The sequence below is a fragment of the Triticum dicoccoides genome, chromosome 2B (genome assembly GCF_002162155.2).
Source record: "Triticum dicoccoides isolate Atlit2015 ecotype Zavitan chromosome 2B, WEW_v2.0, whole genome shotgun sequence".
Lineage (NCBI taxonomy): Eukaryota > Viridiplantae > Streptophyta > Magnoliopsida > Poales > Poaceae > Triticum > Triticum dicoccoides.
In genome coordinates, this window is record NC_041383.1 from 779283978 (window position 1) to 779299167 (window position 15190).

The 15190-nt window shown below is 45.7% G+C and overlaps 1 protein-coding gene and 1 pseudogene across 1 annotated transcript; both read right to left on the minus strand.

Moving 5' to 3' along the window:
* Positions 1-537: 537 nt before the first annotated feature.
* On the minus strand, positions 538-3097 carry LOC119366245 (ubiquitin-conjugating enzyme E2 28-like). Its single transcript, XM_037631938.1, has 5 exons — positions 3020-3097; positions 2855-2935; positions 1386-1513; positions 1111-1215; positions 538-968 (listed from the first exon to the last, which is right to left on the minus strand). The coding sequence occupies exons 2-5, from the start codon at positions 2922-2924 to the stop codon at positions 825-827; spliced, it is 447 nt and encodes a 148-aa protein (XP_037487835.1). The 5' UTR covers positions 2925-2935; positions 3020-3097; the 3' UTR covers positions 538-824.
* Positions 3098-9546: 6449 nt separating this feature from the next.
* Positions 9547-13411, minus strand: LOC119366246 (annotated as a pseudogene).
* Between the last annotated feature and the right edge of the window lie 1779 nt (positions 13412-15190).

A 15190-nucleotide genomic window follows, 5' to 3' on the forward strand; every position in this document is an offset into this window, starting at 1 on the left:
CGCGGGCTGGCTGCGGCCCTCGGGGCCCAGATCGGGGCCCAGGCGGGCCTGGGACGGGCCTGGCGGCGCGGGGAGCATGGGGAGAGGCGCGGGGCGACACAGGGAGGCCGGGTGGAGGCCTCTGATTGGCCGTGGCGGTGGTGAAGGCGATGTGGCGGCCGTGGGTTGGCTGGGAAGTGGTGGCGGCGGCACCAAGTGGCGGAGGAGGAGAGGATCGGCGCGGAAAACGATGAGGGCGACAGCGACTGGGATTGGGGGCGCGAGAAACAAGGTTTGGAGGAGGCCAAAATTGGCATGGGGAGGTGTTTATATAAGGCAGGGAGGCTAGGGTTGGGGGTTTTGTCCGTTTAACAGATTCCTCCATTGCAATTCTATAGAAAAGTTTGCATTGAGTCCCTCTGTTTCTTCAGAATCATTTAGAAAAATTAAAGACCAAATAGGCTTGGATTTTAGGTACTTGGATGGGGTTTTAGGTACTTTGATTCAACATTTTCAACTCTAAAATAGTTGGGGCTGTCCACAAAATGAACACAATTCTTTCCCAGCCAGCAAACCCAATCAAAGCATCCAAATGGAAAGCCACACATATCATGACACGACAGAGATTTTACTTAATGGATAACGAAACGTCAGGTAGAACAGACTACCCAGACCCAACGGACTTGACATGGCAAGAGTACATTCATACGAGTTCAACAGGGGCACGACGGCCTCAAAAGTCCATTCACTTCGTCACGGGGTGGGGTGATACTTTGGCTGGTTATTTAGGTGATAACGGTTCTTGGGCTCGGCGCATCCATGGTCACCAGCTGGCCGTCCAGGCTCTAGCCCATGGCGTACTTCTGCGTCCAGGAGCGCGCCGTGGACTCGTACTTGGCCCGATCAGTCTTGTACATGTGAGCGATCTCGGGCACCAAAGGATCATCGGGGTTCGGGTCCGTCAGCAACGAACAGATTGACAGCAGGACCTGTTAACAGAGACAGGTAAATGTTAGAGAAACGTAACCAAAGATTGTTGTGAGATGAAGGTGCTAAAGAAACCAAGCTCATACATCAGCAACAAGCTTTAAGCAAAAACGGAACGTCCAAGCTAGGAATGCACATCATTACCTTTGATATGGTCAAAGCCGGGCTCCACTGTTCCTTGAGAATGTCAAGGCAAATGCTGCCGTTGCTGTTGATGTTTGGGTGGAACACCTTGGTGCGGAAAGAGACCTGAATATGTTCATGTCCAAATGTCAGACAAAAATAGATACATGGCAGGCAGCAGCAAACCAGTTGTCTGAAGACAACTAGGACATTCATGTAACAGCAATTCCAGCATCAAAGGATCAAGATGAACTGTTTTTTTTTTACAAAGGTCAGTTCAGTACACTGGAAATTACCTTCGGGGGCTTGAAGGGGTAATCCGGTGGGAAATGAATGTTCACCAAAAATAGGCCACCGGTGAACGGGCTGTCCGAGGGTCCCATGATAGTGGCCTGCCAGTGGAACATGTCCTCACCTACAGGACCTGCCCAGATAAAAGGAGAGAAATACAGTATTACACAACAGTCAGACAAACACATTCATACCAAGCCAGTCAAGTATTGAGTAAGAAAAACAAGTCTCATTTGCTGCGAGATCAAATAGTTTCTAGATTTAATTGTGTGAACAAGTTAAAAATTAGAAAAGACATTCTGTTATCAAGGGTTATCAATCCTACACAAATCCAATACAATGATTAGAATAATTCAAAGTTCATTGATTTTAATTTCAAGAGGTTAGTGGAACCAACTACTGTATTAAATAACATCAAGTCACCCAGGAGGCCAGGACATCCACTGTTGCCAGGTATCTCCATTAAAACACGGAACATCAGGTTTACACACATCATGAATGTTAAAGTTGCTTCAGTAATTTTATTTATTCCTATATGCATTGATAGACCAAAGAAAACAGGTGACCATTACAACCTCCAGCTCTAAAACATAGGCCACTCTTGATGATTCTCTCTATTGGTTACTCTGGTACTGTTCATGCTTCTACACAACATTAACAATGCTAAAGTTGCTCCAGTAATTATATTTCTCACAGTAGGAACTGATAGACCAGGGAAAACAGGTGAAGATTGCAACCTACTAAAACATAGGCCACTCTTGACAATTCTCTCTATTGATCATGCTAGTACTCTTTATGCTTCTTAAATCAGGTTTAAACAACATCACCAAAGCTAAAGTTGCTTCAGTGATTAAATATCTTCCAGTATGCACTGATAGACCAAGGAAGAACGGTGACCATTGCCACTCACCTACTAAAACATAGGCCGCTCTCGACCTGTTTATGTTTCTTAAATGGTCTAGTCCATGGCTCCATGCCTAACAGATAAGGTTGGTACTGTATGTTTAATAAGTAGTCCTAGTCCATGCCTAACTGTCCATATAAACTGCAAGTCCTTGGCAATTTTAATTTCTTTTGGTTATGGCAGTTAAGATAGCATACAGTGCTACTGGCTGGTGCATGTTCCACCCATGTGGTACTGACCTAATGAAATGTTGACAGTAAACTGTATCAAGGTTGGCATACCCTAACCTAAGAGAACAAATATCCAAGGTTTTTTAATGACCTGCTCAGAAGATACATCACACACTTGACATGAGTCAATCATATTAATAGGCCATGTACAGTTAATAAGTAGAGTACTCTTCACCAATCAATCCAGCAAACCCTAAAGGCAGTGCGCGAGCACAGCTAAACAATCGACAACCTAACAACAGCTGACACAACCAGACCACGCAAACCGCGCGCTCATCCACACGCAATTCAACTCGGGGCGAGATCTAGGCGGAATCGGACGGGGCGGAGGGGAAATCACCTGCGCTGCACGAGGTGGGAGGGTCCTTCTGCAGGTCCTTGAGCTCCTTGAGGATCCTCTTGGACGCCATGGGATCAAACCCTAAATCACCGAAATCCGGCACAGATCAGGCCCTGGAAAACAGATCGAAGCGAGGGGACGGGGCGCGGCGTCGCGCGTACGTACCGGCCGGCGGGGGCGCGGGGGCGGCGGCGGGCGGCGGCGGCCTCTCCCCTCTGCGGCGGCGGCGGGCGGCGGTTGGGGACCACGGGGCAAGAGGAGGGGGCGAGAAGGAGTCGGAGGATTTGGGTGTGGGCAGGCCAGGGGAGCTTTATATAGGGCGGAGGGGCGGCGTCGGCCGTCCGATCGCGGATCGACGGCCGCCCGCGGCTCGCGTGATGCTTACGCTGGACGCGCACAGATTCGTCCCCCCTTTCGGTGCTTTTCGGGTGGGGAGGAAATAAGCATGTTTTTTTGGGGAAATTTGGCAAACACTTTGGCAGCCCTGAGCCGGTGACGATGACAGATGGGGCCGGTCCCAACTCTAGGGTATTTGGAGGTAGTGATTCTCTAGATGAAGAGTAAAAAAATTTCTCTCTACTTAGTACTACTCCCTCCGTCCGAAAATACTTGTCATCAAAATGAATAAAAGGAGATGTATCTAGAACTACGTCCAGATACATCTCCTTTCCATTTTTATGACAAGTATTTTTTCTAAATACTCACTCCGTTCCTAAATATATTTTTTTTTATAGATTTCAACAAATGACTACATACGGAGCAAAATGAATGAATCTACACTCTAAAATATGTCTATATACATCTGTATACGGTAGTCCATTCGAAATCTCTAAAGAGACAAATATTTAGGAACGGAGAGAGTATAAGTCTTTTTAAAGGTTTCAATGCGGACTACGTACAGATGTATATAAACGTACTTTAGAGTATAGATTCATTCATTTTGCTTTGTATGTAGTCCATAATGGAATCACTAGAAAGACTTGTATTTAGGAACGGAGAGTACTTAAAAAAAGTGTTCTTTTCCAAAGTGATTCGTCCAACCTTACATACGATTTTCCTCCTTTTCATTTTGATTTTCCTCTGTCTTTGGAGTTTTTCACGGATTTCCCATGAAAACCGTCTTAACTATCCCACCTTTTATTGAGTTAACAAATAAAATTATGTTGTCTTTCGTAAACCAATAAAAAATGGTGAAAACATGATTTTTATTTAGGTAGTCATTGGTAGGGTTTATAAACATTTATTTACAACCCATCAGGATTTAAGTAATAGACTTGGCACCGGTGCACGCATTTTTTTTGGATTTGTTTTAGACATTCCGGCAACGTTTTGTTCGGCTAGAGGAGATGTTCCCCGCGACTACGAGACATATGCGGTGACTTCCTTAATCTTAATATGTTGCGGCGGCTCAATATCTTTGGGCGAGTATATGTATGCGTATTAGAGCATCTGTGATTATATTGTGTTCCAAAATAATATGGGTTGGTAAATAATGGGCTAACATACTAGAATATTTATAGCATGTGACAACGCATGGGCAATTATCTCTGTCATTTAAAAAATAGTGTCCTACTTCCAGACAAAGTATTTCGTCCAATCTTATATATGTTTCCCTTCCCTCTCTCCGTTTTGATTTTTCCTCTCCTATTTTATTCATCGTTTTATTTCAAAATCGTCTTAACTATTCCATCTTTTAATGTCTTATAAAATAAAATTATGTTTTATTTGATAAGCCAATAAATTATTACCATATACCCTATTCATTCGGAAATACTTGTCGGAGTAATGGATGGATGTATCTAGAAGTATTTTAGTTTTAGATACATCCATTTTTATCCATTTCTCCGACAAGTATTTTCGGGCGGAAGGTGCAATTATTTTTTGTTTAGGTAGATAAATCATGGGTGATAATTTATAAATATTTATTTGTATAATCACATCATGGCAAGTAAAAAACGCGAGCTAACGTATTAAATATTTATATCAATCTGACAATGCACGGATAATTATCTGGTGAAGGAAAGAAGAAAAGGAAGAGGACGAGAGACCATGCTGGATGAATATCCTTTTTTGTCATTTGATGAACGGGATCACATCATTAGGAGAATGATGTGATGGACATGACCCATCCGTTAGCTTAGCATTATGATCGTTACAGTTTCATTGCTACTGCTTTCTTCATGACTTATACATGTTCCTTAGACTATGAGATTATGCAACTCCCGAATACCGGAGGAACACCTTGTGTGCTATCAAACGTCACAACGTAAATGGGTGATTATAAAGATGCTCTACAAGTGTCTCCGGAGGTGTTTGTTGGGTTGGCATAGATCGAGATTAGGATTTGTCACTCCGTGTTTCGGAGAGGTGTCTCTAGGTCCTCTCGGTAGTGCTGATCACTATAAGCCTTGCAAGCATTGTGACCAATGAGTTAGTTGCAAGATGAAGTATTACGGAACGAGTAAAGAGACTTGCCGGTAACAAGATTGAACTAGGTATGATGATACCGACGATCAAATCTCGGGCAAGTAACATACCGATGATAAAGGGAACAACGTATGTTGTTATGCGGTTTGACCGATAAAGATCTTCGTAGAATATATAGGAGCCAATATGAGCATCCAGGATCCGTTGTTGGTTGTTGACCAGAGATGTGTCTCGGTAATGTCTACATAGTTCTCGAACCCGGAGGGTCCGCACGCTTAACGTTCGATGACAATATGTATTATGAGTTATGTATTTTTTATGACCGGAGTTTGTTCGGAGTCCCGAATGAGATCACGGACATGACGAGGAGTCTCGAAATGGTCGAGACATAAAGATTGATATATTGGACCATATTATTCGGACACCGGAAGTGTTCCGGTTAGTTTCGGGTAAAAATGGAGTGCCGGAGGGGTTACCGGAACCCCCCGGGGGAAACTAAGTGGCCATCATGGGCCTTAGTGGAGAGAGAGGAGGGACACAGGAGGGCTGGCCGCCCCCCCCTTTGGTCCGAATTGGACTAGGGGAAGGGGGCGGCGTCCCCCTTTCCTACTCCCTCTCCCTCTCCTTCCTGCCCACCTTCTTCCTTGGAGGGGAATCCTACTAGGGCTAGGAAGTCCTAGTAGGACTCCTCCTCTTGGGGAGCGTCATAGGGTCGGCCGGCCTCCCCCTCCCTCCTTTATATACGTGGGCAGGGGCACCCCAAAGACACACAAGTTTCTCTTAACCGTGCGTGGTGCCTCCCTCCACAGTTACACACCTTGATCATATCATCGTAGTGCTTAGGCGAAGCCCTGCGCCGGTAACATCATCTTCACCGTCGCCATGCCGTCGTGCTGACGGAACTCACCCTTGTCCTCAACTGGATCAAGAGCACGAGGGACGTAATCGAGCTTGAACGTGTGCTGAACGCGGAGGTGCCGTACGTTTGGTACTTGATCGGTTGGATCGCGAAGAAGTTAGACTACATCAACCGCGTTACTAAATGCTTTCGCTTTCGGTCTACGAGGGTACATGGACACACTCTCCCCTCTCGTTGCTATGCATCTCCTAGATAGATCTTGCGTGATCGTAGAAATTTTTTGAAATTACTGTGTTCCCCAATAGGTGTGTCGACAAATGCTACAATTGTCCACCAAAAAAGCTACAATCACGTTTGTTAGGGTTGCGACCCGAGTTCGCCGGAGTTGTTTGCCATGGTCATCCAACGATTTTTTGCTGCAATTGATGTCACATTTTGCTACAACCGGCGTCTCATTTTGCTACATTGCACAAGCCGGTGCGGGGAATATTTGCTACAAGGAGGGTCACGCCATGCTACAACCAGCTCTTCAAATTGCTACCACCGATAAGGGAAAAAGCTTCAACTGGAAGTGATAGAAGCTACGGACGGACGACAAAAGCTGCAACCGGCTATGACAAAGTTGCAACCGGCGTTTGCAGAAGCTTCCACCATTACGATGGTGACCACGGCGAGTTTTCGACTCCACATGCCGGCGAGCAGCAACTAACGCTGCCAACGACCCGCGACGGCGAAGTTTTTGCTACATCCATTTCAAGTGCGACGGCGAGCACGTGAAAAAGATGCTGGTGTGGGGTTGCTGTGAATCCCGACGACGAGAACTAGCATGGAGCAAGAGGGGAGGGGAGGTGTTGCGACCTGGAGGGAGGCGGGCAGTAGGAGAGCGCGGCCCCCGCCCCGGCGAGCTGCGCGAGATGCAGGGGGTCCGTGCGCGAGACGTGGGGAGGAGACAAGGGTGATGCGAGAGGAAGAAAGGAGCTGGGTGAACCATTTTTACCTAGCGACTGGATCCGACGGCCCGCGCGCGACTGGCCAAATCGTTGGGTTGGCGCACCGGCGCAGATCACTGCCCATAGGAAATTTGCAGAGGATCCAAATCTTACAAATTCCTGTCAAATTCCTTTGAATCAAATGAACCCTAATTACTGACAGAGTACCAGCAGAGACCCTACCCTACGGAAAGGAGGAAAAACACGACCCCGAGGCTCAATCCTCGCTGACACAGCGCGCCTCCGTCAGGGCATCAACCGCCGAAGGATGGTGGCGCCGGTCGCGAGCCGCCGCCTCCTCCTCCTCCTGCTCCGGCCGGAGGATTTCCCATCTTAACCGAGAATGGGTGCCCACCTTGTACGTACCGAGAATGAGTGCAGCCCACCCCATCTAAAGTAGCCTGAAATTCGTTCCTCTACAATCCAGAGCAGTCCGAACATGTACCGCGATGTGGACGGACAAAGAATGCCGTACACTTGAGTGACCCCCTTTTCTGTGACCACCACCAAATTCAAAAGAAGAGGTGAGATCACCCTGCAATAATCCTTTGTAGCTCTTAAAATATGGGCCAACCTCTCCGTTAATATTGATACTCACTGCACCTCCTTCTACCACTTGTTTAATCCAACCTCTCCACTTCTCACTAAAGAAAACCCTTTTTAAGCAAAACCTCTTGTAGAAAATCCCAATTCACCCTGTCATATGCTTTTTCAAAGTCTAGCTTTAGTATGACCCCCTCTTGTTTAGTCCTCCTAAGCTCATGAAACACCTCATGGATAGTGACCACCCCATCTAAAATATTTCCGTTTTTCATAAATGTCGTCTGACTCTTACTCACCACCTTATCTGCAACTCTCTCAAGCCTATTTGTCAGTACTTTAGTCACAATTTTCTAACAAACATAATATAAACATATTGGCCGATATTGCTTGATAGTTGCAGCATCTTTCATTTTAGGAATCAGAGTAACCACCCCATAATTAAGTCTTCTAATTTGCAACTCCTCAGCATGCGGGTATCAAGCATTCTTTTGACCATCTCTTTAACCATCTCCCAAAAATGTTTCTAAAAGATTACTGGTAAGCCATCTGGGCCAGGAGCTGTATTGGTTTTCATCTCTTTAACTACTAACTCTATTTCCTCCATAGTGAAAGGCTTAGTCAACTCTTCATTGTCTAGTTCTGATAGCATGTGCTTTGTTGACCAAGGGGCTTCCACCAAGAGATATGTCCCCCCTGTCCTCTGAACCAAATAGTCTCTTATAGTAACTAGAAATGTGTTCTTCCAACTCTTTCTCATCTTGTATAACATTTCCTTCATGTTCCAAAGAAGCAATATTACATTTTATGTGTCTTCCATTGGCAGCACTATGGAAGAATGAAGTATTTGCATCTTCCTCAAGTAACCACTGACAAACTAACTGACAATGTGGACTGCATGAGTAATGTCAGGCCGGGTCACAGTGAGGTACACAAGGCTGTCTACAAGATGACGATAGCGAGTGGTATCCCTCAAGAGGAGTACCATCACTAGGGCGCAATTGGAGATGGAGCTCCATGGGTGTAGCGGCAGTGTGTGTATCAGTAAGACCTGAGCGTGAGATCAAATCCTGAGTATAGCGATGCTGAGAGAGATAGTAACCATCATTAGTTTGATCAACCTCAATTCCCAGAAAATAACGGAGAGAAAATCAATCTGACATCTTGAATTGCCCACTCAACTTTTTATTAACAAAAGCAATGTACTTCTGATCATCTCCAGTGATCAACATATCATCAACATAGAGAAGAAGCAAGGTACGACCGCGGTCAGATGTATGAGTGAAAAGTGCAGGGTCATGCTCACTAGAAGAGAAACCAGCAGCTTGAACCACAGAGCTGAACCACTCAAACCAAGCACGAGGTGGTTGCTTTTTTCCCATAGAGGGCCTTTCGAAGGCAACAAACATGACCATCAGGAACTTCAATACCCAGAGGTGGCTGCATATAGAAAAAACTCATGTAGATCACCATGAAGGAAAGCATTTTTGACATCCATTTGAGAGATTTGCCAAGATCGAGCTGCAGCCACAGCAATCAGAGTACGAACAGAAATTGAAACAACGCAACCGTACTATCTATTTACGATAATTTGATTGCTGACAACACGAAAACATCACGCTTCTCTTTCTTATTCTTATTTATATAACTGTCACTTTACCGGGCCGGAAAAGTGACACCGTCACGTCTCAGGGTCGTATGCCTGGAACAAGAAGGGTCGTCGTACAATTTCGGCGATTACAAAAAAGAAGGAGGCGAGATCCCTATCCCTCTTTGTATTTCCACTTTCCTCGTTCAGGAACAAACACTTCGCCAAATTCTTTTGAGTCCCGGCCCGGTTTTTCCCCACTAACCAATTACGTTACGACCATTGAACAAACTTGGTTGACGAACATGGTTTATGCGCCGCTAATCTAGCGGCTTGTCGAGCATTTGACAAACTCACACCATCCATTTCAAATGGGATTTGTCCCGTGGACACACGAGCAATCCAACCCGTCGGATTTCCTTTTCCTCTTCCCATTCGAACTTCTGCGGGTTTCCCCGTAATAGGAAGATCTGCGAGAACTCTTACCCATATCTTACAATTTCTTCGGAATTGTCCGCTCATAGCACGATGGAATTGTCCGATTGTAGCCTGACGCGCTGCTTCAATGGCTCGATATGAAAGACGACCAGCTCTACAACTTTTGGTGCCATATCTTCCAAAACCAAGTTGTGTACCATCCGGTTCGCGACCCCTACTACATCTGCATTTAAAATATTTACTATATTTCGTACGTTTAGGATATAGCACGTCCCTTCTTATTTTGACTATATGAGATCCGCACTTTGACACCTGAAATTCCGTTACGAGTAGATACTTCCGCAGGAGCATAATCGATTTTATGGTTAAATACATTACAAGATGTTTTTCCATACTTTCCGCATTCAGTTCTAGCTATTTCCGCACCCCTAATCGACCAGAACAACAAATACGTATCCCCTCCACCGCTTTTGGCATTATTAATGGAATATCCTTCACTTTTTTACTAAAAATGGAACGAAATGAGATTGGATTGTTCCTCAGTTGAAAAGAGATGTCTTGAGCAATCAGAGAAGCACTTTGATAAACAGATTTGATCTTTACCAACTCAATTAAGGTATTAGTGTTTGTTCTATTAGACAAAAAAGATCGCATTTTTTGCACTTCGTTCAAATAAGAGTTGTACCCGTACGGAATTATCCTCTTTCTCAGTATGATCTCTATCATCATCTGTATTCCCTTTATCAATTTTCCTATCCTACCTAGGTCTATGAATTTCTCTGTCAATTCCATTACCTTATCCTTACCCATGAGGTTCCTACATTTGATCCTAAATTGAGGTAGGAGTTGTTTCCGGGCATACTCAAAAAAAGGGTTATTATACACCCCAACCCCATCCCTTGGAAAAAAAGAAGGTAGCACCAAGAAAGGAAAGAGTGATACGGTGGTTTTTGTTGTTCCCGCGAAGCGAAGATCATTCGCTTGGCGAATGAAGTGGATCAACCTCTTTTTGGCTCGGGCCAAACACTTTTTCTTGCAGGTAGAGCTTTCTAAAAAAAAGCGATGCGAGAGCGTATTCTCTTATCTAAGCTTCCTCCCTTCGCTCCCCCCATCGTAGATGGTTCAGCCACACACGAAATGATTGAGAACTAGGACGGGGTCGAAATGCATTTTATTCTTAGTATTAAAAAAGTATTGCATGACCGAATAATTCAAGGAGGGGCGCACAGCGGGGAGGGTCCTTTTTAGTAGATGACTCGTCGGGCCGTCAGAGCGGGACTTCTTTGGTAAAAATAACTTGATTCTATTCCTTTTTAGTAAGGAGGCGGCATTTCCCATAAGGAAAGGTATGTCATTTACAACCCCGGCGTATTGAGGCCGCTTGAAGGCCCCGCTCACCCGAAGTGATTTATCAAAATTCTTCTTTCTCGATGGTGATCGGTCATGGTATCCATAACGTTGCATCTTTTTCGGCCAAATCCGGATTTTGTTTTGCTTCTCCCGGTCGATCGACTCGACTCTTTTCCCTGCCCCCTGGCCTCTCACTTCATTTCATTCTTCCTCTGTACCCTCGCTTGAATGAAGACACCCGATCGGCCCGACTTTCCCAAATGTCGGCCACCAGCCCTTTTCCTGTAGTACGGGTCTTGATTTCTTGTCTTGTTTTCGTTTTAGTCGTGGTGATCGCCCGGGAAGAAAGAAATGAATGAATGTCCTTTTGGGAAAATGTAGAATAATACACCTACCGAGACGAAAGCCAAGGGCGCGTTTCGTAGGTGGACGTATCGAACTAAAATAAGATCTAAGATTGACATCTTGATACAATGATTTACCATAATAATAAATAGAGTCAATAGTGACAGAGCCGTGGAAAGAGCCGCTTCTTTTTTGCGGCGGGGCTTCCATTCACCAGCGCAGACTACATACACGTGCTCTCTGAACCGTGCTAGATAGTCACCCATCACACGGCTCTCAAACCCAACCCGTGGTGGATCCCGGGGGACAAAGCAAATTCAAAGCGCTTGATCCTTTGCCCCATACTTTGAGATCTTCCTCCCCGCCAATCAAGCAGCAACGCAGCTCGTGATAGGCTTAGCTTAAGCCGCTAACGTTCAGTTCGGATAAGTAAAGTCCCTTCGGTCGGTTCGCTCAGGTGGTCTTCCCTTATTTTCCCTAACGTTCAGAGTTATTCTGGTTTGAGAAAGGAGCACCGCCAAGTCCACTAGGGGCGCCCTGAATGAATAAGAAATGGATAGCTGAGGTCAGGCTTGCATGAAAAAAGAAGATAATAAGTTAGATGTACACACCTGAGGTTGGTAAGAACTGAGGGACAATGCCCCCCCCCCTCATTGGGCCCATCAGCGAAAGCAACTGCTACTTAATCGTAGGTTTGCTTTCGTGCAAGGCCCCCGCTGCTGGAACAGGCGGTTGCCATTTTCAAGTAAACGGCCCGCCCCCTTTCTTTGCCCGTCGGCCGCCTGGCTCGTTATTCTTTGAGATCTGGATAGAGTCTCGCTTCGGGGTGGGGGAAGCATGGATTCGATAGATCTATCGAATCCATGCTGCAAGCAGCAAGCATAGGCTAAAAAGGCAATATTCTAACGTTGGGGTAGGGCGCGCCAAAACAACCGGGGGCCCCGGAGGGGTCAGTACAAAAGTACTATATTCTTTCCACTTACTTTCATTGGCTAGATGCCTTTTGTAGCGCACGTACTCTAATCCTCTTCTACGAATCTACAACTCTCTTTACTGAGCGAGACTTCATCTATATCCCTAAAAGTGGATTTGGATTCCCATTTATTCTTTGAATGACAGCTTCAACTAGGCTCCACCTTAGAGAGGGTTTTCGGTTTGAATCAAGATAGGGTCAGGGGCGCGTCGGAACGGTAGCTGCTTAGTCTCATCCGAGAGTCCAATCTCTTTTGTGCTTGATTTTGTGTCTTTGAATAAAAAAGAAAGAAGGGGGTCGATTTAGGCTCCTTCCCTTCCACTGCATAGCTGCGCTATCAGGTACTACGAGCCCTCTGCCCCACGCATCTAAACAGCTCGCGTGGTTCAACGGTTCCACCAAAAACTCTCATTTGTTGAAGTGGAGCATAGTGTGGCGTCGAGCAAGAAAGGTCTCTTTTTTGGTTTATTCACTGATCTGAAATGAAACTTAGCACTTGTTTTTTTATTGATTCTTGGGGCTAGGCGTTCGCAGAATCAGTCTATCCGAACCGCAGACGCACTTTTCAGATCAGTGACGGCCTCTCCAGCAGAGCTGGGCGCCGGGGCCCTGGATGCGCTAGCGATCGGCACATTAGGGGAGTACTTGCCCGGGTTTCTCGGCCTGGTATCCTTATCCTCGCGTTCATGATATCTACATTCAACTGTGCCTCGGAGACACAGTCGAAGCACGCCCGCCCCGTGTGCGTCTTTCACGACATGCTCTGGTCCCGGGTTTCTTCCTGTGGTCTTCTAGCGTTAGAAGAAGTCATGTCCGTCCCGGACATCTGCAACGTCCTCTCACGCCTTTTTTGGGGGGACAAACAAAGATCAGGAAAAGACGGACCGAACCCATTCAGTGACTTTCGCGGTCGCCCTCACTGAACCGACTTGGATCTGAACTACGATTCAGATCAAGTCTTACCGAAATTGGATTTCCTTTTCGTGCCATATGTCGCTTAGACTTTACTTTTTCCCCTTTCCGCCCTTTCCTCTATTTGTTCGATAGGGTCTTCATTTTATTCGAATTCTAAACCCATTGTCGTCCATAGTTTCCTTGTCGACGCGAAGGGGCCAGCAGCCCCCAAACCAAAGTCTGAGATCAGAACTCATACCGCGGTTGTGGCTTGAAGGCCGCATGCAAGTTCTGAAATATTTAGAGAGTATGTGTTAGTACGAGATCGCGCTATCAACTTATTTCATCTTTCTCGATGATTAGGACAAAATTGTATCCCTTAGGAACCGTACATGCACCTTTGTTTGGATGTCGATCTAATATTGTTACAATACGAAATACTTGAAGGCCACACGCAATTGACTCACCTACATTTTATGCTCCCACCCTTTTGTAGAAAAAGCCTCTCCTCTGGGGAAGTGCTCACATCAACTCCAATTTGGATGGAGCTTCTCGATGGGTTAGAGCGTTTGCGAACCAAAAAGGGGAAAAACCCATCCTCCAAAGTAGTGAAGTGAGCCAGTACAATAAGACAATAGGTCTCATGGGCCAAGCCTGCTATCAGGCAGTGAGTGGGAATCAATCCTGAAAGAGAGAAGGTCTAGTGCTCTCAGAAAATATCTGATTCGCCGAAAAATTGGCTTTATTAGACCAATCCATGTTCAGAAGCCTTCCATCAAAAGTCAGTGGTCTAGGCCGCTTTCCTTGACTTTGAGTTGGATCTCATTCTTCTTCCCGGCACAAAAAGAGGGTAGACTTCATCCGGGACACATGGGTTCTTTTGCTTCCTTCAAAGAACTCGTCTTTGAGCCTCTAAAAAGAAGGGCATAGTATCCCAGCCACCTAGACCACCTAAAAGGAAGGAATTGGTCTTTAGCTTTGAATGATCCAATCATTGGTGAATGGGTTCAGTAAGGTAGAAGGAAAGGGCCCCTCCCGACCTGGGAAATTCACAACAGGAAAGACTGGCGCCGATCAGCGAAAGCGAACCCTTCAGTACATCGCGTTCAGCCCTCCCTCAAAATCCCATTTGTTTTATTGAGGAATCACTCTTGATCCTCTAAAGGCTCTTCTCCGTCTATAACTCAAAGTCCATCTGTCTCTCGTGGAAGCGCTTTAGAGTGCCTAGAAGATCCAGCAAACGGGGGTGCCAATGTTGTCCCAAGACCAGATCACAGTAGGTAGCTGCTTTAAAGAGGTTGGGAGACAGACTGGTGAACAATCTTCTTCTTGTTTTCTCCGACCTAGAGCACTCTTTTTTTCAATCGTACGAAGAAACTCCGTGAAAAACCCAGCTATCACTCCTATGAGACGGCTAACTCCCAACTCCCGATACATTCTTTAGAGTCGACCAAAGGACTCGTTGGTTTGGACATAGTTTCTTTGTTCCTGTGTTTCTGTTTTGCTCTCCCCCTTTTTTCACTTAGTTTAGTTGGAATGGAAAGAGAACTTCCTTCAGTTTTTCTTTTTTTGTTGTTGCCTGGTTCGGTCTCTCCGAGTGGAATAAGTGGGTCCTTCTTCTTTTTCCTGACTGATGAAGGTCGAAACTGAAGATCGAATCAAGCGGAGTCTGGATTCCTATGTTCGTACCAACTCAAATGATTGATGAATTGGATCTTGAGTATGCTCACTTCGCTACTCAGCAGGGGTGAAAGAATGTCAAAGAGACTGACATCACAGAGGATGGGAAGGACCCAATCGCCTGCCTCTTTCTTGGTCCACCCCCTGCTGGTGGGTACTTTATAGCTCACAACACGAGATAGGCAGATATGTGACATAGAAAATTGCTTTCATTGATAACAAGACTCTCTTCCTGATTGGGATTGGTCTGTGC